The sequence below is a fragment of the Filicampus tigris genome, chromosome 4 (genome assembly GCF_054856515.1).
Source record: "Filicampus tigris isolate MCC_2025a chromosome 4, RoL_Ftig_1.0, whole genome shotgun sequence".
Classification (NCBI taxonomy): domain Eukaryota; kingdom Metazoa; phylum Chordata; class Actinopteri; order Syngnathiformes; family Syngnathidae; genus Filicampus; species Filicampus tigris.
In genome coordinates, this window is record NC_141220.1 from 12,838,384 (window position 1) to 12,865,294 (window position 26,911).

At 40.5% G+C, this 26,911-nt stretch overlaps 1 protein-coding gene across 3 annotated transcripts in view; it reads left to right on the top strand.

Moving 5' to 3' along the window:
• The first annotated feature begins 2,560 nt into the window (after positions 1-2,560).
• The window catches only part of cecr2 (CECR2 histone acetyl-lysine reader), a 43,565-nt gene continuing 19,214 nt past the window's right edge, over positions 2,561-26,911 (top strand). The window contains exons 1-7 of one of the 3 annotated variants that reach the window (XM_086027402.1): positions 2,561-2,817; positions 20,086-20,180; positions 21,913-22,096; positions 22,465-22,592; positions 22,750-22,833; positions 26,388-26,446; positions 26,562-26,725. In XM_086027402.1, coding sequence (XP_085883528.1) covers positions 2,698-2,817; positions 20,086-20,180; positions 21,913-22,096; positions 22,465-22,592; positions 22,750-22,833; positions 26,388-26,446; positions 26,562-26,725 — 834 coding nt within the window. In that variant the 5' untranslated portion in view covers positions 2,561-2,697. The remainder of the gene's footprint in view (positions 2,818-20,085; positions 20,181-21,912; positions 22,097-22,464; positions 22,593-22,749; positions 22,834-26,387; positions 26,447-26,561; positions 26,726-26,911) is intronic. The other 2 variants (XM_086027403.1, XM_086027404.1) reach the window with 2 other exon arrangements.

A 26,911-nucleotide genomic window follows, 5' to 3' on the forward strand; every position in this document is an offset into this window, starting at 1 on the left:
AGCAGTCAGTGTTAGACCAAAACCTAAAGGCTTCTCAAAGAAAGCAAATAAAAAAATGACCTTAAAAAGCCTATAATATCAGCTAAAATTTCTTTCGGGTTAATTACACGCACTTTGAATACCGGTAGGTGTACAGTTTGAATTTGACTGGTTAATTCTCAAAATAGCCATATACCAGCTATAAAGAGCATGTGCACACTTGCGCAGACACGTTTATTCTTATTTTATTTTTTTAATTCCATTTCAGCACAGGCGTGTAGACTTTTTATAACCACAGTATGCCAAGGTGTTTTGAGGCTATTTTGCCTTCATGGTACTCTTAATTCAATTTGTGCATTGGTACTTTAATATAAAACTTAGTGTGACCATTGTATGCACTTTTAAGGACAGTACTCAGTTCTGATATTTTACTGAAACGTCCATCAAAGTATATCTAGCGCTTATTTTAAATTACATTATAAAAATGTGTCTAGTTTTCGCTTTTGACATGTTATAGGCCTAATATGCAATGTACAAGCTCCTCGGGCTCAAGTTTTCTGAATCGGAATACACCAGACATCACAGTTATATTACATTACAATTTAATACTTACAATTGCCTCTACTTTGCTCTAGAATTATGTGCTCTACAGTACATCAGCTGATGTTTCTAGACCAGGTGTCACCATTTTTATTTTTTAAACTCAGAGGTATGGCTTGGATAATTCATTAATACAAAGGGCTTGCAGTTTGATACACACTTTTGAAATAACATTTGCTCAAATTACATTCAATAAAGTTAGAATTAAATGTTATTAACAACTAATGATATTAATTGGTGTGAATACTTTATGTTAAAGGTTTCTCACATTAACTACGAAACAGATATTCAATATGCAAGACTTTATTTCTATAAAATTCAAAAGTGTTTCCAAAGGATTCCAAGAGGCCACAAAGGCCCGATAGGACTCCTTTAGCTTGACAGCTTCCCTTACCGCTTTTGATCAACGGGTTTTGGGATTGTCGCCATGACAGGCACCGACCACCTTACATCCACTGCTCCGGTCAGCCGCCTAGACAATGGAGGTGCGGAACATGGTCGACTCTGACTCAATGTTTCGCAGGACGTGGGTATAATTCTGCCGGAGGTGAGAGTCGAAACTTTCTGATATGGGACTCTCTGAGGCGTTCCCAGCAGACCCTCACAAAACATTTGGGTCTGCCGGACAGGAATCTCCCCCCATTATCAGCGCCAACACACCACCAGGTGGTGATCAGTTGACAGCTCGACCCATCTCTTAACCCCAGTGTTTAAGGCCATGTAACCGCAAATTTGATGACACAACCACAATGTTGATCATCGAATGTTGGCCTATGGGTTCCTGGTGCCAAGTGCGCATATGGACACCCATATGTTTGAACATCCATCCATCATCGATACCGCTTATCCTCACAAGGGTCGCGGGGCGTGCTGGAGCCTATCCCAGCTGTCTTCGGCAGTAGGCGGTGGACACCCTGAATTGGTTGCCAGCCATCGCAGGGCACACAGAGACAAACATCCGCACTTACAATCACACCTAGGGGCAATTTAGAGAGTCCAATCAACTTACCATGCATGTTTTTGGAATGTGGCAGGAAACCAGAGTACCCGGAGAAAACCCACGCAGGCACGGGGAGAACATGCAAACTCCACACAGGGAGGCCGGAGCCGGGATCGAACCCAAGACCTCTGAACTGTGAGGCGGACGTGCTAACCAGTCGAACACCGTGCCGCCCCATGTTTGAACATATTGTTCGTTATAAACAATCCGAGACGAACACAGAAGTCCAATAACAGAACATTACTCGGGTTCTGATTGGTTGGTGGCTGTTCCCCGCAATCACGCCTTTCAAATACCCCTGTTCTGCTGTTTCACGTCTTGAAACATCATACATAATACAGTACACTCTTGTGATAGTAATTTTCCCAAGTGCATGCGGTGTGTGCTTAGCACGATAGGGGGAGCCCCTAAGTTGTTTAATGGCCAAAGGGGACGATGTTTACTAAATCCAAACGTGATCAGAGGTTATTGGGATCAGAGGCGTGTGTGGGGATCAGGGTCGTTGTTCACATTGGTTTTGTCGTCGTCGTCGTTGTTGTTGTTGTTATACTTGTCTAAATGTGAACAACTAACCGTATGAAGGCATTGAAAGAAAAAAAAACTAATAGCATACCAATCAATGAATTTTAATTAAACTTGGAAATAATTTCTTGACACAAACCAATTATCGACACTTGAATCGTTATTTCACCGTTTAAAACATTCCCTTTAAACGAAGGTCCCACGATCAAGACCAACAGGGAATAAAAAACATTTACGTTTTCTGTTCATACGGATTTGTTTTTTCAACTACCAAGATTAAATTAAGATTTGATAAAATGTGTTTAAACGGTATCATACTATAAGCTAATGTTTATTTGTTTGTTTATTTGTAGTAGTAACTTTAACACCAAATATACGTTCTCCCCTCTCTGACGAATAATGGTATTGCCCTGCCCATCTGTTCACCTACGCTGGGACTGATTGAAACAGATTGAAGAGCCCGGCGAATCGCAATGGCAGCTAAACGAGTTGGACTACGCCAGCAAGTTTTGTCGGAAGTGTTTCATTGAACGTTTAAACCTCCAATCGCTTTCTAATGTGAGAAACAAACGTGACACAATTCCTCCAGTCTGAAAATGTCCCAGGGATGTACAGTTTCTGTGGAAGAAGTCCAGTCTTGGTGGGAAGTCCCCGCCATAGCCCATTTCTGTTCGCTGTTCAGGGCAGCGTTCAACCTTCCCGACTTTGAAATCGAGGTAAATGAAATAGTGTCTTCACGCCAGTAACACCACTACTCCTTATTGTGGAAATGAAGTGTTGTTTGTGTCAGCTTTACTGTGTGTTCACTCCGCTAAGTTGCTTTACGAACTACTAGCTACTTGCGCTATGCTCTTTGAACTTCCACCAGTTAACGTTACTACTCCACAACAACCTAGCTAACTGATTAGCAACGCTAAAACTTAGAATAACCTGTTAATCGGTTGACAAAAAAGTCACCAGAGAGACCAACATTGAGATTGCGTGAATTAAGACAGTCAGCAATAAGGTTATAGTTACGTTTCGCTCTCTATTCGCTCTCTATATTCATCGGGGTGTTCATGTGCAATTTGAATTGATATTCTAAAAGACCCACGCTCCTAATGGTCTATCGTCCATTCTTAAAATAGTAGTCCATCTTAAAATACAAAAATTTGGGGGCGATGATGTGCTTCTGATACAAAATGAAACTTCTCAATTTTCAGGTTTGACATAGAAGCGTGATAACGATCATACGGAACGAGTTTATTCAGATAGTTTCCTCTCTTGCTGCTGCTGCTGCTTTATTGTCTCTTGTTTGTCACATGAAGTTAAGTTCATGGCGTGGGTTTGGGAGTTTATTGTCTTGCAGTCGTGAGCCATCTGGCTTTGGGAGCGAGACGCAGATGCTTCTCGGGCATTGTTTGGGCCCCCCTCGTTTGGGATTGACTGAAAGAGGGTTGGTTCAAAGTGTGTGCTAATACCGCGATGAGCATTAATTCCGAAATGTCTACAGCCAGGCAACTATATCACTTGATTTGGTCATTTTTATTCATTAAATGAATCCTGCACGTCTGTCACAACAAGCATCAATCACTTCGTGATGAGTCAATCGAGATGGTGAAAATTGATTGCATGGCATTGGCTTCAAATACCTTTTCGCCCAAAAAATGCCTTTAATGCTCATTTGGAAACGCCAAAAACGATTAAAAACCACAGACAGTGGAGCCGATAGCGTTTGAGAGTGGTTTAATACAAAGTGCGTGTAAAGTTGCTTTAAACTTGTTGCTTTAACTTCTTTGAAGGAATGCTCAGTTTCACCATTCGTCGTGCGTCACCGTGACTCACTAAGCACTGTATACGGTTGTAGATCCTCACAGTCGTAGCTCTTTGAAGCTGCAGCTCCTCCTGGTCGTGGGATCAAGACAAACGGCGAATGTCTACTAGCGCTGATATTCTTCGCGCAATAAAAATGGGGCTGTTGTGCACATGCTGCTGATGAATACACAACTCGCACCAATACTCTCACCAAAGATTGTTTCAGCCAAAAATGCTTTAAATGGTCCAAACCATGTTAGTAGCATGGCACATAACTTGAACAAACACTCAATGACAAAAAAGGGTGGAAAAGTAGAAAGGCTAGGCAATATGGACCACATTTTATCTTGATATGCATGCCAGATATCTTGATATCGATATTACTGTGGGTTTAGTGAAATCTAAGCATTTTTAAAATAAGAAAAGGCAAAAACATCAATCCAAAAGATGGAAAGTGCAGTTTTTAGTTAGAGCTCAATGACAGTTATCAACATGTACAAAGTCAGCAATAAATAAATGCACTTTTTACTGCAACTGTGCTTTTATGATAAATCATTTTATGCTACAACAGAAGTGTTTCTTCTTTTTGCGTGCGGGTGTGCGTGTGTTACCTGCTTCATTGCCCTATTGTTTTTTTTTAATGAACTGGACCAAAAAAGCACTTGTTCCATGTGCAAAGAGAAAAGTCAAAATTCTAACTGACAAAACCCTTCTAAACTCAGCACCTCCAAACTAAAAACTGGGATGATATTATTGTTCTAATGATCCCAACAATGCATCTGACCACCTAATTCACGAACTTATAGATTCTATTAATGAAACTATTCCACAAAGGATAATAAAACAAAATGAAACAAAAAGTCCCTGTTTACAAAAGGAATTCTGAATACCATTCAAAAGAAGACCAAAGGTTACAATCAATATAGAAACAATCCAAATAGTATAAATAAAACTAAATCCACAAAATATAAAAACAAATTTACAACAAGTTACAAGTTTAATATAAACTGGCAATCAAAACTATTTTAATTACTGATTAGAAAATGCTTCTGGAGATCAGAGGAAATTTGGGAAGGTGCTGAATGAGGTACTTGGCTGAAATGCAAAATCCGCAGTTCTCCCTGACGCTGTAATGCAGACTCAATCAAATAATGTGACTGAGGAAGATATAATTTACCAGACATTTTTAACAGATTTTTCTTCCCCGTTGGAACAAATCTATCAAAACAAATTTGTGCAACAGGGGACTCTAATTACAAATGTTTTCTCAAAAATAATCATCCCAACTCATGTTATCTTAACCCTACTTGTAAAACGGAAGTAACTAATATCCTGTATACCTGTATAGGATGAAATGTTTATACAGTGGTACCTCTACTTACGAAATTAATTGGTTCAGGAAGAAATTTCTTAAGTAGAAAATTTTATAAGTAGAGAAGCGTTTTCCATGTAAATGCCATAATTCGTTCCAAGCACCCCAATATTCAGACAAATGTTTTATAAAGCATAAAAATGCATCAAAACATGCAACAAATACATGTTACAATTAGATTATTGCACAATAAATGACACTTGTGGATAATGTAAAAACACAAAGTATAAGGTAAAGAATAAAAATGATGGTCGGTTACCTTTTAATTGCTGTCCTCATCGCTTTTTGCCCTCTTTGCTTCATGTTCTCTCTCAGAAGTGGTTTTTGCCTGGCGGTTTGTAAAGAATTGATTTAATAACGTGGCGACTGTCGATACATGACGGTCATATTCTTTGGCGAGATCAACCAAATGCATCCCTTTTTCATACTTTACAATTATCTCTTGCTTTGTTTGTATGGACCAAAAAACGATTTTCTCCTTTTTTTCTTTTCCTCGTTTCGAATTCACATCAAACTATCGGAACACCTCATGGCCCGCGGGGCGACTGACGAAGGCGCTGCTTAGACATAGCTATCACATATCTATCTATCTATCTATCTGCCTGTCTATCTGCACACATAGACACATACGGTAGAGGTCCCTCTTAGCCAATGGGATGCCAGGAAGATGCTAGGTTAGCCAATGGCAGAGCAGCTATGAGTATGATGCATTCAGGAAACTCCGGAGCTGCGAGTGGCAGTCCGTACTGTATTTTTACCTTCGTATCTTGAAATTTCTTTCGTAGCGGAGCTGCGAGTGGCAGTCCATACTGTATTTTTACCTTCGTATCTTGAAATTTCTTTCGTAACAAGAGGCAATATTTTCCTGTTGAGGCGTTTCGTAACTTGAAAATTTCTTATGAAGAGACGTTCGTAAGTAGAGGTACCACTGTACACAGTTGGTGCGGATGGTATTTGCAGTAAGAGCCTTAAACCCATTGTGAATGTGATCGCTGAGCCATTTGGTCACATAATAAATGTATTTATTAGACCGAGCTGTTTGTATGCTTGAGCAAAGGCAGACAGGATGCACTGAAGGGCAACAAGAGTGTTGTCATCTGCACACTGCAGCTCCGTGACGGATATGGTGGTGGTTTGACCTTCAGCTCTAAATCGGTTGATGTTGAGAAGTTGACCGTTGGTTCTGTACATGATTTTGACACCCTGCGGCATGATTTTGAGTCCCTGGGGCAAATGCTGGTTTATGAGATAGAGGGTAACGGTGACATAGATGGAGAATAGTGTTGAAGCGATGACACAACTCCCATGTCAACCCTGAAGGCTTCTGTTTTGCCTCCACTGCCACTGAGTACTGTAGCAGACATATTGTCATGCAGCAGTCTCAGTACCCTGATGTATTTTTCTGGGCAGCCAGTCTTTGCCAGAACCAGCTAAAGGGCCTGACGATTTAACCGAGTCAAAGGCTTTGGTGAGGTTTATGAAGGCCATGTATAATGGTAGATTTTTTTCCCCTGCAGTTGGTGAGCAGTGAAGATTATGTCCGTGGTGCCTGTGCTTGCGCGAAAACCACTCTAGGACTCGAGAAGAATGCTCTCTGACAGGGGGGCGAGTCTATTGACCAAGACCCGAGCAAGGGCTTTCCCTATGGTGGCCAGGAGAGAAATGCCACGGTAATTCCCCCAGTCTGCCTTGTCACCCTTTTTAAAGATGGAGACAATCAAGGCATCCCTAAGATGTGCAGGGATTTCCTCTTCTTTCCATATTTTCTGGAGCAGGGCATGGATGTGGACACATACGTACATACACACACATATTAGGGCTTCACGATGTTGGAAAAATATGAGATATGGATGTTGACTATAGCCATATCGATATTGCAATATTTGGGGCCTTTGAGCAGTGATAGACCGATATGCTTTTTTCAGGGCCGATACCGATTATTAGTAGTCAAGGAGGCCAATAACCCGATATTCATTTGTAGAAAAAAGGGGTAAAATAGTGTCCAAATTTTGAAAAATAAAAAGTCCCAACACTTGACAATGTTTATTCAACAACTTTAGTGATTTACAACATGTAAAAGATTTTTTAGATCTTTGAAAATAAACAACTTTGTTTTAAAAGTCTAACAAAAAGTGCAGGGAACTCCCAGGCTCAGCTGCATGTCTTTTAGCTCAATTAAACATCTCCTTAAAGTTTAGTCTACAGTAAATAGTTTTCTAAAATTCCACTATAACTGAAATGTTTATCTTTCACGCATCTTTGTTTTAAAGTTCAAAAACAGAAAAGTGCATCCTCAACGCAGCCACTAGCCAGAAAAATAATCTCATCAACACGGCTGTCTTCTCTCCATTGCCTTTTGTGGTTGTTCCATCATTCTTGTGTGTCGCATATGCAGCTCAGTTGCCCTCTCCACCATACTGACTTTCTGTGTAAGCAGAAAAAGTGACATTTTTTTTGCTCTAAATGTTTCCAAGACCGGACTTTCACTTGCAATGCTTTGCTGTCAATTTTTGTATCTTGTACGGCACTTTGTATGGAGCTGTGGCTTTTAAAGTGCTCTATAAATGAAAATTGGGTTGAGTTTAGCTTTTCATGACATGTGGCTTACAGACAGACTCGCACTCACTCACTTCGTCCTTTTATCACCATTTCCAGAGCTGGGCATTTTACCCTTTTTTTCTGTTGATCCGTCCTCCGTCCTTGACCTGGGTACCTCCATCCTTATTCATAAAAATGATCGTCCTCCCACCCAGTCCGTCCTCATCCTTTTAAAGAGCTTGCACCCCCATTCTGTAGACAGAGAGAGAGAAGAGCGCTGCAGCAAGCCAGAATAAACCAGTTTTTAATTTAAAGGCCTTTAACTCATTCACTGCCAAAGATGAATGTATGACTTTTTGTAGTCCAGTCATTCAATCACAGGAATTTATTTGTATTTTTTTCAAACCTTAGAGTAAAAGAGGGTCTGAAAATGTGTGGCAATGAAAGAGTTATATCTGGGGTGTCCAAACTTTTTCCAAAGAGGGCCAGATTTGGTGAGCTGCGGGCTGGATAAAATGTGACCGCGGGCCACAATTGGCCCCTGGGCCAGACTTTGGACATTTATGAGTTTAAAAAAAAAAAAAAAAAAAAATGCTGATGCCGATTATCGCCAAAAATGACAATTATCAACCCAGATAGTCGGTCGATAATCGATCTATCACTACCTTTAAGCCAGCACTTTGTATGACCATAACCCTAGTGATGCCCAATTTGGATTTTTTTTTGTTAAATCCCATCTTTTTATGTGCTTGTTTGCATTACTAAAACAAATTCAACATCCAATGTGACTACGTGTCCATGATGTGACGCGCATGTGAGCAAAGCATGACGTCAAGTGACATGCACCAAAAAAAATTGTCGTTTGCTAAAGTAAATATGGCCCCACATGTTGGGGCTCATTTCATCATTTCATCAATATGAGATATATTGCCAGAGTAGTAAGGCAGGCGGAGGTAGAAATATATTGGGGAATTAAGCATCTCGATTCAATTTGAAAACTGATTTGTACTGTTCACATTGCATGAAAAAAATCTGATGTGTCACATATGGGCCAAAAATTGGAACAGATGTGTAGTGTGAACATAGCCTTCGTCTGCTTTCATGGAGGACCACAGAAATCTGAAATTCTCAGGATTTTTGGACAAATTCAAATCAAACAAGGTGACTAGGCGATTAATTACCAATAATTTGATATTTGCATATTCGAAGATTAATCTATGAATCGTTGCACTTCGAGAATGGACGCTATTTTCTGTCTGCAAATTAGAAATCTGTTCAATCCGGGTCTGTTAAATCGAGGTTGCACTGTAAAAGGAAACCAGAGTTCGGTTTAATACCACATCCCTGCAACAGGTGAAGCCGGTTTGGCTACTCTCACATGTGACACACTCTACAATGACTGTCACTTAGCTCTCTCCCTTGATATTAGGTTTGCACCTGGTCTTGTGCACCTAATAATTGTAAATTATTTTAAATGAATCAACTCGATTTTATTTATATGGCACTCCCACAACAGCCACAGTTGCCAAAGCCCTACACACAAAACACTGTAAAATAATTATAATGCAATCATAAATGACCAAACAAAATCTTCATATCCATTCAAAGTACATGTACACCACATAGCTCCCTTCACAAATGGTGCTTTGCATAGAGGAGACAACCTAGCCATGGTTGGTTTATGGTTTTGTAGCCCATTCCAATCTTGTGTAGGTCAACAATTTTGTCCTTGACATCTTTAGACAGATCTTAGGTCTGGTCCATGGTGGAGATGGACGAGTGTCAATGAGTCTGTGGGCAGGGGGCCTGAGATTAGGAGAAAGTCTGTGGGAGTCAACATTGCACATGGTTGGTAGGGAATCAAATACTTCCCTCAATGAAATGCTAATTAATTATTTTTCATTTCATGTAATTATCTCATATAAAGTTGCCATAAAAATCTGACTGTTCATTTATTTCTTAGTATGAAAACTTTAAAAATCAGCAGGGTAGCAAATACTTAGTGCTGAAATGGCACATCCTTGATATCATTCTCCCTGATTTGAAAGCTGATTTGTGATGTCCCTTGTAAACGCTGTAGTTCATGTGTAAGTATAACACATTAGATAATTAGTTACAATCAAAAGAGGATGTACAGTAGTAATGAGTTACTATAATATTTCCAAAGAAAATTCTGTGAGTGACCCGAATTGTTCGTAAAAAAGAGATAGTCGTAACTCCAGTTTCCACTCTATTTCAAATGTTATTTAACTGGATTACATACTTAGTTGTTGTTGATGTTAGACATAATCAGCGTCATTTAAAAATAAAACGCTACATTTTTTACCCTGTTCATGTATAAACCATTGCTGCTTGAGTCATAATGGTAATTGGCTTTCAATTCATTGGCTACATATTTAATTTCTTGCTACTTTAACAAATTGTTAGATAATGCAGGATGCTTTCCTTCATCCTTTCATATTTTGTCATTTCTGTAGGGGTGCCACAGTTCACGTCGCTCAATGGCCGCTCTATTTGTTATACCTCTTGTCCCGCTACCCATAACCACAGACCAACAGAACCTCTACCCTATCCTTTTCTCTATCCCTAACGCTTTCCCCATCACTAAAAGCCCCCAGCCCCTGGCATTACCATGACTAAACCCCAGATGGTGGTTATTTCTTTCCCTTCCCCCTGAAAGTTGGAGGCTTTTTCCACCCTTACCGGGTGTTAGCTGCTGCTTCTGGGGAGGGTTTTTATTTTTGTCTCATGAAGCCCTGTGATTGTGTATAGTATGGTCCTATTCGATTTGGTAAATATGTATGCAAGCTGCCTGTGAGTGGGTCTTTTGTCTCTGTTGTCAACAAGGCAAATGGATTAGCACCAGTGGGTCAATAAAGCTTAAGTGTTACAGAAAATGCTTGGATGTGTGTTTTCCCTCACTAGGGAGAAGTTAAATTTTTGATCGACATATAGCTGATGCAGTGCCGCCCCTGATCAAATTTGGGGCCCCAAGGAAAATTTTGTGGAGGCCCACCTACCCTAACCCACATCTCTTCATCCCAAATGTATCATAGATACAAAATGACCATAACACAACATGCCATTTGACAACCCTTTTTAACAGTAAACAGTTAACAGCTTCAAAAAAAGAAAAATCAACCTATATTACGCAAAGATAACTTCAAAACTGAGTGAAGTGAAAACTCAACATGCAAGCGTGTCTTTTACAGAGTAGCACATCTGGAATGCAAAGTCATCAGTCATGAACAGGATTTGTCACATAATAACCTAATCATTATGTGACAAACCTGTTATGACTGATGACATAAAAACCTAATCATTATGTGACAAAGGCTGTGCACTGCAGTGTCATAATTGATACTCTGATTGCCAAGCCACTTAAGCCCTCTGCACCATTGATGAGCGGAGGTAAGCTTAGTACTACTATTAATTTAGTACAACACAACCTAAATTGAAAGGATATATATTGATAGGCTAAATGGTGGGTTTACAGTAACCAATGTCTTGGCAATATAGTTATAGACAGTTATATACAATCACGAACTGGTCAGTTTACAATTCCTTTTCATCCAATGAATGCAAAAGCAATTAACAAATTGTTAGTCAGGGGTGGTGGGCTTTTCTGACAAAAATCAGGTGGTCTCCTCTGTGATTAGCAACTATTAGCGACGCTTTGCGACAATTAGCGAATGTTTAACAAAAAACTTTATTGCTTACAAGTTGGTGCAGTTCTGCCCTTGTCTTCATATTTCTCTTTCACCGTCTGCTTCACCACCTCTCTTTTGCGATCACTTTCCTTGAACTCATCCAAACATGTAAAACATTTGGTACTCTTCAAAAAAGCCAGCCAGCATTTCTTTGTCGACCGATGTCTATGGATAGCTCGACATTTTTTTTTTCCCACACAGTCAAAGGAAGGAAAGGAAGGAAGATTTTGAACCTGTTCAAAATTTCCTTACGACAGTAAAAATGGATTGCGATAAGGAAAACTATGCCACCATGTTTGCAAAGTTATACAAGGCCTAACTAAACCCAAAATTTGCTACCCTCGCAAGCCTTCGCTCAGTAAGGTACGACCTTAAGAGTTTGTTCACTGCACTTCTTATCTCCTCTGTGTTTGTGTGCGCATGCTCGGTGCAAAAAAAAAAAAAAAATCTCTATAATTTAGAGCTACTTCTCCACGGAACTCTCCACTGCACTGTGACGAGCGCCACTGTCACCTACTGGAGTTGATGTGCAAGTATAAGTTCTAAAAAATAAAAAAATAAATATTTCCTGGGGTTCACACACGCCCCCCTGGCATAACAGCACCCTTCCCGAATTTGCATATGCTTGCCCCCTCTCGCTTCACGTCAAATATGGAATTGTGCTTTATGCGCTTACTGCATTTACCGTTTTATATGTAATCGCTCAGCGAGAAACACTCACCGTTTGGACATGGTGACAAATGACCTCTTGTTGCACTTGTGGTGAGACAGTCGTCCCAAGTTTGATCCAATCCAACGATCAAATAACAAAAATTGGTGAGACTCATTTAGGAGCATTATGGTGAAGAAACTATAGGTTGTGTGTAAATGGATGACACTTGACAGTCAAAGTAAGATAATATGCTCAATTACTTTAAAATGCATTGGCATGTATGTAGGTGTAATGTAGACTCAATGTTGCGTTGCTGTCGACTGAAAATTACATCACAGTGCCTAAGGGCCCAGGTAATGACCAGTCACGGCCTACCTGTTTTCTGGCTTTGAGCAGTGAACAACAAGTGGTAAAATGGCCACCCCTGAGATGGCTAAAAATGGGTGGGTTTTGCAGCTTAATTTGTTTTCCACAAACACAATATTAATCAGAATTCTTTAAAGTGAAAGTCAACCCAAACATATTTTTTCCCAGAATATGTTCAATGCAGGCCCACTAGTCTAAACACGGCATTCTGATTAACCCATTAAGGACGGGAGCGCATAACTGTGTTTCTACCACGTCCGCGTCTTTCTACCCTTAAAGCTGGGAGAGTGTATACGTCATTTTCTATTTATTACTTAACTCTCTGTCTCTTAACCAATGAAATGCATCAGAATAGACATGTCATGTTGTCGGAGGATACCCGGAATTTTTTCGAGCACTAATGGCGGACGCCGTTGATCGCGGGAGCTCTGAAATGAATAACGGCAGTGATAAAGATGAGGCGATTGTGGACTTTGAACCAGTAGAACCAGTCGGGTCTGTGTGAAAGCCACATGTCTAAACCCTCAAATTCTTTTGCAATTATGTTTCTGTCTACTTCAGGGGCTGAGATATTAATTATTTTGTTAGTGTTGAATTTCTGGGAAAACGCAAGGTTTTCAAGGGTAATTCCAAAGACGACCTTAGGTTTTGGGGAGCTGTTGAGCCAGGCGCTTTAGGCCTTAATGGGTTAATATTGCGTTTGTGGAATATGAGAAAGGCACACGTTTTTAGCTAGCCCAGGAGGCGACCATTTTGTCACTTCTGTTGACTGAAGATGACATCTAAGTTGCTCAGGGCTCATATAATGACCCATCATGGCTTCAGAAAACAGGTGAGCTGTGATTGGTCGTTATCTGTCGACAGAAGTGACAAAATGGCCGCCCCCTGAGATGGCTAAAAGTGGGTGTATTTTGCTGCTTAATTTATATTTCACAAACACAATATTGATCAGAATGTCGTATTTCCACTAGTGGGCCTGCATAGAACATATTTTGGAAAAAAAAGTTTGGGTTGACAAAACAGAGGAGTGTTTTCTCAAGTGGTTTGTTGTGATCCAAGTTTTGTTTGATGCATCAATGAAAACCTAGAGGTTACTTCTTCTGTCACATGCCTTTAATATAGAATTGAATATTATTTACTTAGAATTGTTCCGGGGCACAAGAGAACTGTAGACACTGCAAATTTGTCTACTTCAAAGACAAAAATTCCAGTACGCCTTTTGTTTTCTGTCAATTGACGGTGACATTAAAACCCCAACAACAATGACCCATTCTCAAAGCAGTTCACTCATCCCTCGCATCCTTTTTTTTTTTCTAGTATCCCACCCACTGACACATCCCTTGCTAGGCTCGTGTGATGGCCTGTGAGTCACCAACCTTTGACACTCTTCTCATCAAGCTTAGAGATAATGTTTCACACACTGAGTACCCCAGAAAGATCAAGAAACAGTTTGCATGTCTTTTTAATACCCTCTCTTGTATGCAATGAAGTAGTGGGGGGCTTTGTAACAGGCTGCAGCCCCTCCCCCAATTATGACTGACAAGTGGAGGGCAGCAGTACATGCATCAGATGGGGGAGGCAGAGGGGCACATACACTAGGGTTCGTCTCCGCCAGCCCCATTGTCGCAGCTCCCCATGGTTCCTTTGCTCTGTCACCAGTCTGGGCGAGACTTCCTTTCAACATTGTAAAGACACTTGTCTTTGGGACTGGTTGTAAAGCAGAGATAAGAGGGATGTCATGTGATGTGAGGTCTGGAAAACTTAACATGCAAGTTAAATGTAATTAGTCTACATAGGCTATTATGTGCATTGTGCATGTCTATGGATAGGTAATCAATTGGGTCATTAATTTTTCATGATTATCAACTTAGATGGCGAGAAGGTCTGTGCACCATGGTCACGAAATCTGGATTTCCTCGGCAGTAGGCGATCGCGACAGTGCATTCAAACCCCATGACCCCCCGATGGCTGCATAATTGGATAAACGTTCTGTGCTTGCAATTTTTTCCTCCACACCAAACTTAGCAGCCTTGTCTTTATTTACATCAGAGTTTGCACCGGGGCTCAGTCATAACGAATTAATTGACGAACTAACTTCTCCAGGGCTGACAATCACTCCCTGTCACTCTTCTACGTTGCATGACTACTGATGCCACTTGAAATTAAACTGTGACCGAAAAGTGAGAACGTCGACTTGAATCAGGCGTGGAACAGACCACCCCATGCACAAGGAAATGGAGCCAATCTATTTGTTGGTAGTTTTTTTTTTCTGAAAACTAAACCGGGGTGTGCATTACAGACGTATATTCAATGTAAGGTAAGAATTTCCCCGAAGGTTGAGATTTGGACCTTAACATCCAATCGTGGTAATGCATGTTTGATAGGCGTAAAATACTCTGCACACTTTGATGCTGACAGCCTTATGCAGTTGCAGTTCCTACTGATCACATTTTAACAAACCATGCTTAAAGTGGAAGTCAACGCAAACTTTTTTTTCTTCAAGAATATGTTCTATGCAAGCACAAGTTGAAACAGGGCATTCTGATAAATATTGTGTTTGCGGAATAAGTTTTAATCCACTCGTTTTTAGCCATCACTGGGGGTAGCCATTTTGTCTTCTGCCGACTGAAAATGACATCACAACTGCTCCCAACGACCAATCACGGCTCAGATTCAGAAAACAGGTCAGCCGTGATTGGTCGCTGTGAGCAGTTGTGATGTCATTTTCAGTTGACAGAAGACAAAATGGCCGCCCCCTGAGATGGCTAAAAATGAGTGCACTTTACATCTGTGCGGTTACTGTAAGATTTTTCATCCACCGATACAAGTAACAAAGATAATTGAGTAATTCAACATTTTCAACTACTACTAGTCCAACTACCAAAAATTGACCCCCTGGGAAATAGTCAAGCCTCCTTAAAATGTAAATATATTTTTTTTGTGGTCTTTCCTACCACATTAACATCATTGCTACTTTGCAAATGTGCATGATCAAAAGATGACACGATTGATTGCTGCTTTCATCCGGTGACTGCTGGCTAGGTATTAGCGGCTAAATGTTTACGTGTGGCAGGCTGTGCAAACTCTGCTTGCATTTTCATACTTACCAATTCATCACTTGGGTGCTACTTGTTCAAATGATTGAACAGGTTTGGTTTGTTGTCTTGGCTGTAGTACCCAGACTAGAGTTGAGACTCGACACTTTTTTTTTTTTTTTTTTTGTCTCACACTTGACTCGGACTCCTTGGCATTTGACTCGGACTTAACTCCGACTCAGCCACTGGACTCGCAAAATATTTTTATCTACTATGTTTTTATTCCTGAAATTAACGTCCTCCTTAAAAGAAATAATGAGATAAAGATATTCAGATTATCAAGATAGCCATCTGATTGGTTTACCTGCCTGCGAGGGAATCGGTTACAGCAAACAGCGCCGCAGAGATGCGTTCATGTTCATTCAATAGCTTTGAGTTCAGTACTGTTTTGTAGCTGACTCTCACTGCTTGGTGCAGTTTGGGTGCCCAATCTCTTTTTCTCTCCCGCAAAGTCGACTACCATTAAAAAGCAACATTGTTTTTTTAAATTGTGTTTGTTGTTTACCTGTGCACACACAAGGTTTGCGTGCCAATTAAGAAGAGTGTTGAGCATAATGAAATTTCTCGAAATTTGTGGTCGTGAAAATATTTTCTGTCCCAAGGTTTACTCTTGATCTCACCTGGACGTTGACTTGGACTCTAACCTTTGTGACTCAAACTTGACTGAAAAAAGGTGGACTAGACTACAGCCCCGTTTGTTGTATTGCCTTGTTTTTGACGGCATACCTTGTACAACGGCGTCCTCCACGTCGCTCTGGGGATAACGCCACAAAGGTGATGGGAAGGAACTTCAGTTGTCAAAATGGCTTCATCTTCAGAAGAGCGCCAAGTCATGGCTGCCCATCAGCTGCACCTTTTAGTTGCATGTTTGGTCATTTTTACTGTTACTTTCTGTTTACTCCTTCTCCTTTCATTTATTGGCGGATTCTGTTTACTTCAACTTGCGAACCAAAGTTAGAAGAAAAAGCTGGACTGTGATTGGCTGCAGTTGCACACATTTCTGCCGCCTCTGACGGAGTAAATATGCTTGAAGCTGGTCACGTATTATCATGATTCGCAATCATATAATCACCCAGCCCTGCTTATATTGCCCTTCAGAAGGTAATCGAAGGGGTGGGGCTGGTGTGGTTGGGTTGGCGGTGTGTTGTTTTTTTTTTTTTGGTATTTCTCTGTGCGGCCCGGTAGCAAATGGGTCGATAGTTGGGGGACAATTGTTTTACGGCAGACCATCTAATCTCCTCAGCAAGCTTTAAAAGTTTCAAAAGTCTGCCACCAACTTCCTCACTCCCTTGACCACATCAACCCTGTCGTCCAGAACCTTGATCTTTTATTGCATCAAATACAAAATTCTCCTAGATGCTAAAATTCATAAAGCCCTCCATATCCAGGCCACCACCTACCTGAGGAACGGAGGGTACATGAAGGGGTGTGGAGTTGTGGAGCAAGTCTATAAAGGGGAGTCAACCCTAGCATTTTTTTTTTCAAGACTATGATCTATGCAAGCCCACTGGTTGAAACAAGGCATTCTCATTAATATTGCGTTTGTGGAATATGAGTTAAGGAGCAAAATCCACCCATTTTTGGTCTCAGTGGGCAGCCATTTTGAAAATCTGAAAATGACATCACAGTTGCTCAGGGCTCAGATAACAACCAATCATGGCTCATCTTTAAGAAACAGGTCTGTTCTTTTTTTTACATGGAACACCAATAAATCCAAGCACATTTTAGCAAACCAGTCTGCATTTCGTTTTTGACTTGTTTTATTTAAATTTCAGCATTCAAGATTGCGTTTGAAGTGTATTTCATATGCTTGTCAACGAGGCTATGGGCCAGATGTTATTCATTTTATGACAGCAGCTGCGGGCTGGATAAAATTTGACTGCGGGCCACATTTGGCCCCCCCGGCCGGACTTTGGATGTGTCTGCTTTAGCTGTTTCTTCTTCATTGCTTTAACTGCTTCTTTGTGTTTGGTGGCGGCTGCCCACTGCCTACAATACTATTACACGATGCTGGGTTTGGGGTTTGTGTTTTTTATTTTTTTATTTTATTTATTTATTTTTTTAAAATCCAATATTGTATCTAAGGCATTTTCTATTCATCAATCACGTATCTATCGCAATACATATTGGTAATGAATTATCGTCCAACCCTATCTGCTTAAATCATATTCTACAAATGCAGTATTAATCATAATACTGTGTTTAGACTAGTGGGTCAGCATAGAACATACATATTGTAAAGACTATTTTTGACTTGACTTCCACTTTAAGAAAATGTGGGATGTACTGTTTTGCTTGTTGCTGCCCGTGTTAGTATAGGAATAGAAAAGTTTCCTGTAAAAGCAATATCATGCTCAAGAGCTTTAATGTGGGATGTACTGTTCTGCTTGTTGCTGCCCGTGTTAGTATAGGAATAGAAAAGTTTCCTGTAAAAGCAATATCATGCTCAAGAGCTTTTGCAGCACAAACGTAATGTCGTAATCTACCATTGTTGGCAGTATTTGCGCATGGTCATGCAAGAACCTGAACAACCACATAAGATGCCTATGTGTTTTATAAAAGGAAATGCATGGGAGAATTTTACATCCCGATTTTAAAAACAAAACGATCGTTTTAGGGCTTTTAAAACACCGGCCCCATGTGGACGAAACACAAAATGATAAATCTTTGCAGATACACTGAAACACGTTTACGTGTTGACGGTTCGCAGAAGCCGGCAGCATTGTGGATGTATTGTATAAAATACGTTTCAGCAACAAGTTAGGAGAAATGAGTGCTGGGTCTTAAACTTCACATTAGCGTTACAACTTTTCAGCAATTCCTTTCACACTGGCGCTGGCTGTTCTGACGGTTCTGGCACCACCTACAAAGCCAGGAAATTGCCAATTCTCTGTCAGCCGTTCAGGAAAAAGCCACGTTTGACAGTGTAAAAGGGGCTATTGACGGACCCCAATATTAACTCAAGTCATTAGCTCTGCCTTTTTCACGAGCAATTGGTGTTCAACGCATTGATGGTCTCACAATGCTTACCCCAGAAGTGTATCAGGCAATTTAGCCACACTTTAAAGCTTGAGTCAGTCTATCAGCAGCTATGCAATAGAGGTACTTCACTCTTGATCAACAAATGTTATCCTGAGGATGTGCGGTAGAAACACTTTACTATGGTTTTATAGATGTGCATGCATGTTTGTCATGGACATCATGTGGGGGTGGAGGTTTGTCAGGTGATAATTCTAGCAGGAACCAAGTGAAGTGAAGTGAATGGGGTGGGGGAGAAAGAAAGTAAAAAAAAAAAAAAAAATCAAAGCACAGTAATGGAGAACTCTTTACACAACAAACAGGCATCCCTCCCCCCTCCCTTCCCCCTCCTGCTTTCCCCTTGACACTTCAACTATTAGTGATATGAACCCCAGTTGAGCTGTCAACAGCAGCGACATGGAAACTGTCTGCTGTTAGGGTAGCCAGAGAGGAGCCCCCAGCACCCCCCCCCCCCCCAAATACTACTGGGGTTGAAGATGTGCTAGAGTTTTGAGGATGCTAATACAAATGCTCCTTCAGGGCCTATCACATGTTCTTAGCCAGGCAAAAACACCAAAAGCTCTTGTTTTTCAGTCACACATGATCATCAAGCCATATCATCCTTTTCCTTCCACACACAAAGTAGAGACACAAAGCACACAGTTTTATTTTTTTTTAAGTTTATATATGCATTATGTGTATCATTATGTGTTTATATATGTATACGTGTATCAAGGCTTCAATCCGTATCCACAACAGAAGTGAATTAATTTCCGTTCAATTACCGTGTGTAATTTTCTCTCCAAAAGACCGTTATTAATTGTCCTGCTATTTTGTTTGCTGTTCAAAGTTGGATGTTCTCCGCTTTAACTCGGTCCCAGCCAGACGTCTGTGAAAATTGTAATGGATCACACAAGCACTTATTTGATTTATTGCTTTAAACGATGTCCCCTTGCGATGCATCATCTCATTTTCGAGGGTGTCCCTTATTTGCAGTGTTAAACGTGCTAGCCGTCATTCTTAGATTAACGTAGCATCTATCATAGCTCTCTGTCTTTTCTCGTCATCCATTCGTGCGTCTGATTCTTATCAGAAATGTAGCTTTTTCATCGTCATGCAGATGATTAGTGACCTAGGAGCAACTCTGCAACATGTTTAGATGCACAAGTAACCAGCCGAACCTGTTGCTTGCTAGCTGCATCTGTGAAAGTAGCACAGAGATTCCCTCGACCTCCCAACTAGCCTGCAACGCTTTTGGGGAACATCTCGGTGGTTCTTTTCCTTCAAATACTTTCTTTTGACAGATGTCTCGGCGTTCGAGTCTTAGTTTTGCTATTCAGTATGTATTAATGTGTAAGGCGCAAAATGTTATGTTTTTTTTTGTGGTTGATAGTGTTATACAGTGGATTGCTAATTGTATGTCTTTGCTGTGTGTCAAGGAATTGGAGAAAGCTCTTTCAGAGCAGGACTTGAACTTCCTTGGGGACCTTATTGCTTGTCTACTGCAGGGATGTTACCAGCGCACTGACATTACGTAAGTTAAGATGCAATAGAAGTGATATTTTTTTGTAAAGGGATTTGTAAATGAGTCACCTCATCCCTCTCATGTATTAAGGCATTGTTTTTTGGTGTAAAGGCAAATGTGGTCCCAAGTGTCCAGTTGTACAATTGTTGAGAGGAAGCCCATCACAAATGGAGTATTTAAGTTAGTGTATGTTATGGTAATTGACTTATTTTGGTTTATTCATTGTTACCTTATTTTGTAGGCTTGTTATGTTATTTTTAGGACTGTAACTATGCTTCTACCTTGGAATATCGATTTTGGTTATGTATTTTTAAAGACAATTTACCATTAGTTCTGCTTGTTTAAATACAATATTAAAACAGGCCATTAGGCCTGCCAAACATGAGCGCTTGTGACATCACTGAGACACTTTGTCCAAAAACATTTCCCTTAATCAAATCACAAGAACTGAGCTTTGTCAAGAAATAATTCAACAGTCCAATGGCTCACAAGAGTCAGAATTTAGCCTCCATATTTTGATGCAATGTCTGTGGCAAAACGACATAATAACCTTAATGGAATTATAGAAATAGCATTTATACATTCTTAAATTTGAAAGAAGGCGATTAGCATTAGCAGAGTATCACGCCAATACATTCAAGTGTTAATCCCTCGATGGAGTTTCTCCTTCAAATACGGCCTACTCAAGATTGGCAAGAAGCATAGTGCTACCAGCGGACTGATAAACAGAGAGGCAAGAATGAGCCAGTTTCTCCACCCCGGGCAACCAGCAACAGTAGGACAACCTGCTTTATTGGAGTGGACAGGCGCTGGCATCCTGGAGGTGGCTGCTCACCACTGGCCTTTCACAGAGCTGCCCTTTTCATCCGCACGTGTTAAACGCTCTGCCGGAGCGGGGGAAGGTGGGAGGGAGGCTTTTGGCGAGAACAAGGGACAGAATGGAAGAGCGAGATGGGGTTAGTGAGGAGGGGAGCCTACAGCTGTGTGAAAAGTGCACACTGCTCTTTCAAGATAAGCCATTTTTTCTGCTGGTCCTCTTTCTCTACATTGCATAGATGCTCACCCTCGACCCAAGGCATTGTTCTCTTCTTTTGAGTTGGAACTAAAAGGTAACGATTAATCGGCTATGCCTAAACTGTAACTTTTGGAAGTCCAACTTGGACTAGCTACCCACAGTGAAAATATTTTCCCATTAACTCCAAAATTAGGCAGGGCAATGGTGCAAACCAGGGATCTGCAACTTAAATCATGAAGGAGGCTGCAATGTTTCACGAGTGCTACCAAGGTGTCACATAGGTACATAAACTTCCTAACCGGACATGACAAAAATGTCATGGTGTAAATATCAGAGCTGGGCATTGACAAAAATTGCCCGGTCTGTTTATCGCCTTCCCTGCAGCTTGGATATCCTTCCACCATCCCTCCATTCGCCTTTTTGTCAGGCCGGAGCAAATGGTAATCGCCTATCATTTTAAACTGGTTTCCGTTAGCATTTCTGTCTACCAACTTGGACCAACTCGCCGTGGACCGTGAGAACCAAAATTACCCAGTTTTTAATTTATTGCATATCGGCCATCAGATTAATGGGGGAAAAAAAGGCCAATGTGGATAATTGCCAAAATGCCAAATATCAGCACCGATAATCTACTGATGAACAGAGCCAGTGTTGCACAACAGTAGAGTGAGCGCTTGCTGAGAAAAAGAACACAACCAATTGCATACTCACCATTCAGTGCTTTAGTCCCCAGGCATTCAGCAGATATCTGGATGACATCATCAGCTACAGGTGGGAGCTAGAAGAGGGGAAGCCAAACCCACTTCGTGAGGAGCCCTTTGAAAACTTACCCCCTCGCACTCAGGCTGAACTACTGCACCGTCTCTGCGATTATCGTCTGGATGCTGCTGATGTCTTTGACCTACTGAAGGTACGCCACATGTTTCAGGCTGCCGTTTAAAATTCCTATATTTAATTTTCACCCGTTAACGCAGTACGTTTTTGTTAGGTCTTAAAAGTGCCACCTTGTCCATATATCAAATACATGAAACAAAATGAGAGGTCTTAATTTTAATCGAGTGGCCTACTAAAAACAAAAAAAGAACATAATTTGACTTTCTTAAACCTGCACATACCCTGGTGTTTCAATCAACTCAAAGAATCAGAACATTTTACAAACTCTAATGCCAATGAACATGGGATGTTAACACACTACAAAGACAAGCTATTGTAAAGGTCTGAAAGGACTAAATGGCATCTAGCAGTGAGTTAATTCATGGTTTCCTTTACTCCCATCAGGGTCTGGATGCAGACAGTCTTAGGGTAGAACCCCTTGGGCAAGATGGAAATGGAGCCCTCTACTGGTATTTTTATGGCACCCGTATGTACAAAGAAGAGCTACTCATGAGAAAAGTAGAGAAAATCAGGTAAACACCTCTCCTTATTCTCCCGATTATTCATCTAAAAGTCGCCATTTGTTCACAAACATGCCTGTTAAACGTAATGTTAAAAATGTGGTAATAGCTCATTTTGGAAGCTAGGCTTTTAAAGGATTACATTCGGTTGATGCTGCCTCCCTTACAGTGAAAATCCTGAGTTAACATTACCGGAGAAAAAGAAAAGAGGAAGACCGCCAAAGAAAAAAAGAGTTGAAGACCATGATCTTAGGTGAATTTTTGTTGTTGTTGTCTGCATCAACGTGTATCTGTATAACGGGCAGAACTTGTACAGTACATCTATCCGGTTGCATATGATGCACAAAATGCCCTGCCTTTTGTCAAAAGGACACTCTTGGTGGCAATTCCATGGCTGTCTGTTGCAATGTGGCCATCTATTGCAGATGTTTTTTTTGCCAAGCGTCTGCACAGATGATTGTGCAGCGTTCTCTGTTGTAAAACATTTTAAATATGTCGCAACGATAGAAATTGCAGGTGCATACGGTTTGCTCGGAATGATATCTGATTATCCTTCGCGACTTTGTGAGAAACCCCGAAAGCTAAATATGACTAACTGTTTTTAAAAATGTAAAAATGTCCTGGAAACGAATGCGCTGCCCTGGAAATTTTTTCTCCCCCTCGGCTTCTCTCCGTCTTGTGGGTGGGGCGTCACTACCAACCAATCAGATTGCATATCCCGTTAGAACAGTTCTGCTGCCCAGTGTTTCCGTATGACTTTGATTTTACCGACTTTTCAGACCCAAGTAAGGATTTATACGTTTCTAGCTGCATCTGCCACTTTCAGTTCAAGAGTGTTGCCGTAGCGCTGTCTTTCGAGTGTGAGGGTTTCGCTCCCTCTCTCTGGCTCCTCTGTTGATTAACAGAGAGCTGTAGTCGGCGTGCCGTCACTTTTGGCTCGGCGTTCTGAGATTAAATACATCTGTGCTATCAGAAGAGCCAAAGCGACCATGACGATGGCTGAAATAGTGACGGGTAACACTAGTCTTACTGGGCCATGTTGCACTGAGTATTTCATACTTGCACCATTTGTTACACAGCAGAAACAGAAAATGTATAAATGAGAAAAGCTTCATTAGGAATTAAACACGATTAAAATACTGTATATGTGCACAGAGAGCAGAGCGCCAACATTTTTAGCCAGTCTTACGCCCCTGTGCTTGTCAATCTGGCTGTGGCAATGGCCACACCAACCCATCAACAGCTCATTAGTCAATCAGCTATATGGCATCATCTTGAATTACTCAACAATAAAAGTCATTTCAAAACGAGACCTTACATTTCGTTTTGTTTTTTTGTTTTTTTCTATTTTCAGCCAATTTGATATGGTATTTAGTAGGGTTGGGCAATGTATCATTATCATATCAAAATCAAGATATTAACATGGAAATGAGGATGATATCAGTCATGTGACCTTGTCAAGCTTGTGCTGCAAGCTCAGTCCAACCAACCACCTACCTCCTTTCAAGTTTGGCATTGATGGACAGCGAAAGCCAGCCAATGACCATCATGTTGCTGGAGGAAAGTCTCGCGAGGGATACGATATGAGAGAAAACCACTCAGCTAGAGTTCCAAAACAGCAGTTTGGTTCAAGCCATTAACTATAGCATATACTGTGCACATATATTGTGTTTTACAAAAATTACTTGAACATAATTATAATTTCACATGTAGTAGTGGATAAAATGGTGAAGCTTGTGCCTTAAAAAAGGGACCAGCAGTCCACGCTTTTTCGGTCCATTCAATTGGGAGCGCAACACTGTATGGGAATCCTCAAAACGTGATCCAGGCTAGCAGAGTACATATCGCAAAGTGTCCACACAACAAGTCGCCATTGTAGTACATCAATGCATACACATCCAATCGTCATGCGCAAGGGTGATTTTTATTTATTTATTTATTTATTTTTCCGCTTCATCACCTCGTCATCCATATTCTGAACCACTTTTCTTAATGCAGTCGTGCATGGACAAATTGGTGCAGAACAACACACGTAATGCAGTTAATGCACACAAACACAAAAGACACTTGTTGTTGCAGCATAAAACATCATTAAAGCACAGTTGCTGTACAATGAGAATTTAATAGTTTTTAATTTATTGCTGACTTTGTTAATGTTGGTACCTGTCAGTAAGTTCTAATAAAGACACTTTCCACATCCTTTTGGACTGCAATGTATAGTTTTTTTTTTTTCTCTTTAAGAAAAAAGCTTAGTTTTCACCGAACCCATAGTAATAATAGTCTAATAATAGTAATAGATATCTCTGGCAAAAATAACAAGATGAAATTATGGCCATATGGCACAGACCTAGTATCGATGGATGTCGAATTTTCAATTCGTCGTCTTTAATTCAAATTCCTTCTCATTACATTTGTGTTGTCATTCTCATCTGCATGTAATTGCAATCAGGGGTCTTTGTTTTTGTCATACCGGGACTAGGACTACTTCCTTTTTCTGTCGAAGAATTCGGGGAAATTAGGCTACTGACCTAATGTTGTGGTTGCCAGTTATACCCAACGTAAAATAAGCTTTTCTGGTGGACTGAGGGAAACGACACAGCCAGCTTCCTCTAGGGGTGTGCATCGGTCCACAAAAGATGATTTGATATGGTTTTCGATATGTTAGGTACGAAATAATTAAAGTACAATTATTCGTTTTGAAAGTGGAACGATTTGGTTCGATTTGACTGAATGAGATTACGATTCAATTTGATATTGTATGAGTCAATTCAATAGTGTATGATGCAATTACTTTTTTGTTATTTTACACATTTGAATGAATTTGTCAGTACTGTAAATGTGCCAATTCCTTCTAGGATATATCTCTCCAATAAAAGACAATTTGATAGGTATCTCAAGACATTTCAAAGTGCAACGATTCGGTTCAATTCAATGCACTCGCACTTTTTCCGTGCCCCCTAATGCCCACAGTACTTTGTTGGGTCTCCTTTTGCATAAATTACAGCATCATGGTGGCGATCAGTCTTTGGTATAGTTCAGGTGTCATTATAGCCCAAATTGCTTTGAGATCGGCCTTGTTAATCTGAAAGGAGGACTTGGGACCACGGGCAACAGACCAGTACTTTTTCTCCTTAGCCCCAGTGCAGTTGCCTCTGATGTCAGAATTTGACACCTTTGCCAACCACATGTTCTCCTTCCTCTTAACACTCTGTTAATGTACTTTGACACAGTAAGCGCACAGCTGCTTTTCAAATGAGACCTTTTCTCCTCATGGAAGGTGTCAGTGACTTTCTATCTGCACAAATGTCAAGTCTGCAGTCTTAAAGCCTACAAACCAGACTGAGATCATTTAAATGCTGAGAGAAACCTCTGAAGGTGTTTTGGCCTCAAGGGAGCCTACCTACATTGTTGAATATTCTAATTTTGTATGTAAAAACCACACAACCACAAAGGTGAACATAGTTAAGTGAATATCTTTCTGATGATGTCAATGAAAAATATGGAGAGTGTTTGATACAGCTCTTGTGTTGGATAGCTTTATAATATGCATGTAACCATGATGCTGTGGCTGGTTGTAAAGGAGACCATGCAGTTCTTATCTTTCAAGTAGTTTGTATCTAAAATACAGCTGAGCATGTCATTGTGCCAGGTGTACTCTATTATTAAATTTTATTAACCTAAACACGAGCTGATTAAATTATTGAAATACATTAGTGTTAAGTGCATTGATTGAATTATTGAGTGGTACTTTTTGGTTTATTTTTAGTCTTGCAGTACTTGCTGTTTCATATTTGTATGTCTTTGTAGTGAGGCAGAAAGTGAAGAGAATACAGAAAATGGAATGGAGGATACACCTCCTGCTAAAGGTGAAAAATATACGTGCAATATATTAACAGCAATGTATTTGTTGTTTTTTGTACCTGTTTTACCAACACCTGCTATATATGTGGAATCGACTTCCTTTGTGCTTTTGGCTCCCAGGAGGCTGTCAGCGAGGTACCTGGTCTCTTGTGTGCGAAACAGAAGAACAGTGGGTTAACTTGGCAGAAAGCATAAAGGATAAACTATCTCCCCAAGACCGCCATCTCTACCGTGTCATCAGCCAGAATTTTCTGCCTGAGATACGCAGCATGATTGAACACAAGGTCAGATACTAAAGAATCAATACCATTAGTTCACATGAAAGTGTTTCACAAGGTCCGTACTCTGTAGCATTAAAATGACAATTGAATCATATCTGAATTTATGTACATATTTGTATTAGTTAATTTTCAGGACAAATAATTGAGCAAATAGCGTTAAAGACATCAGTGTTTTGTTTTTGTTTTTCT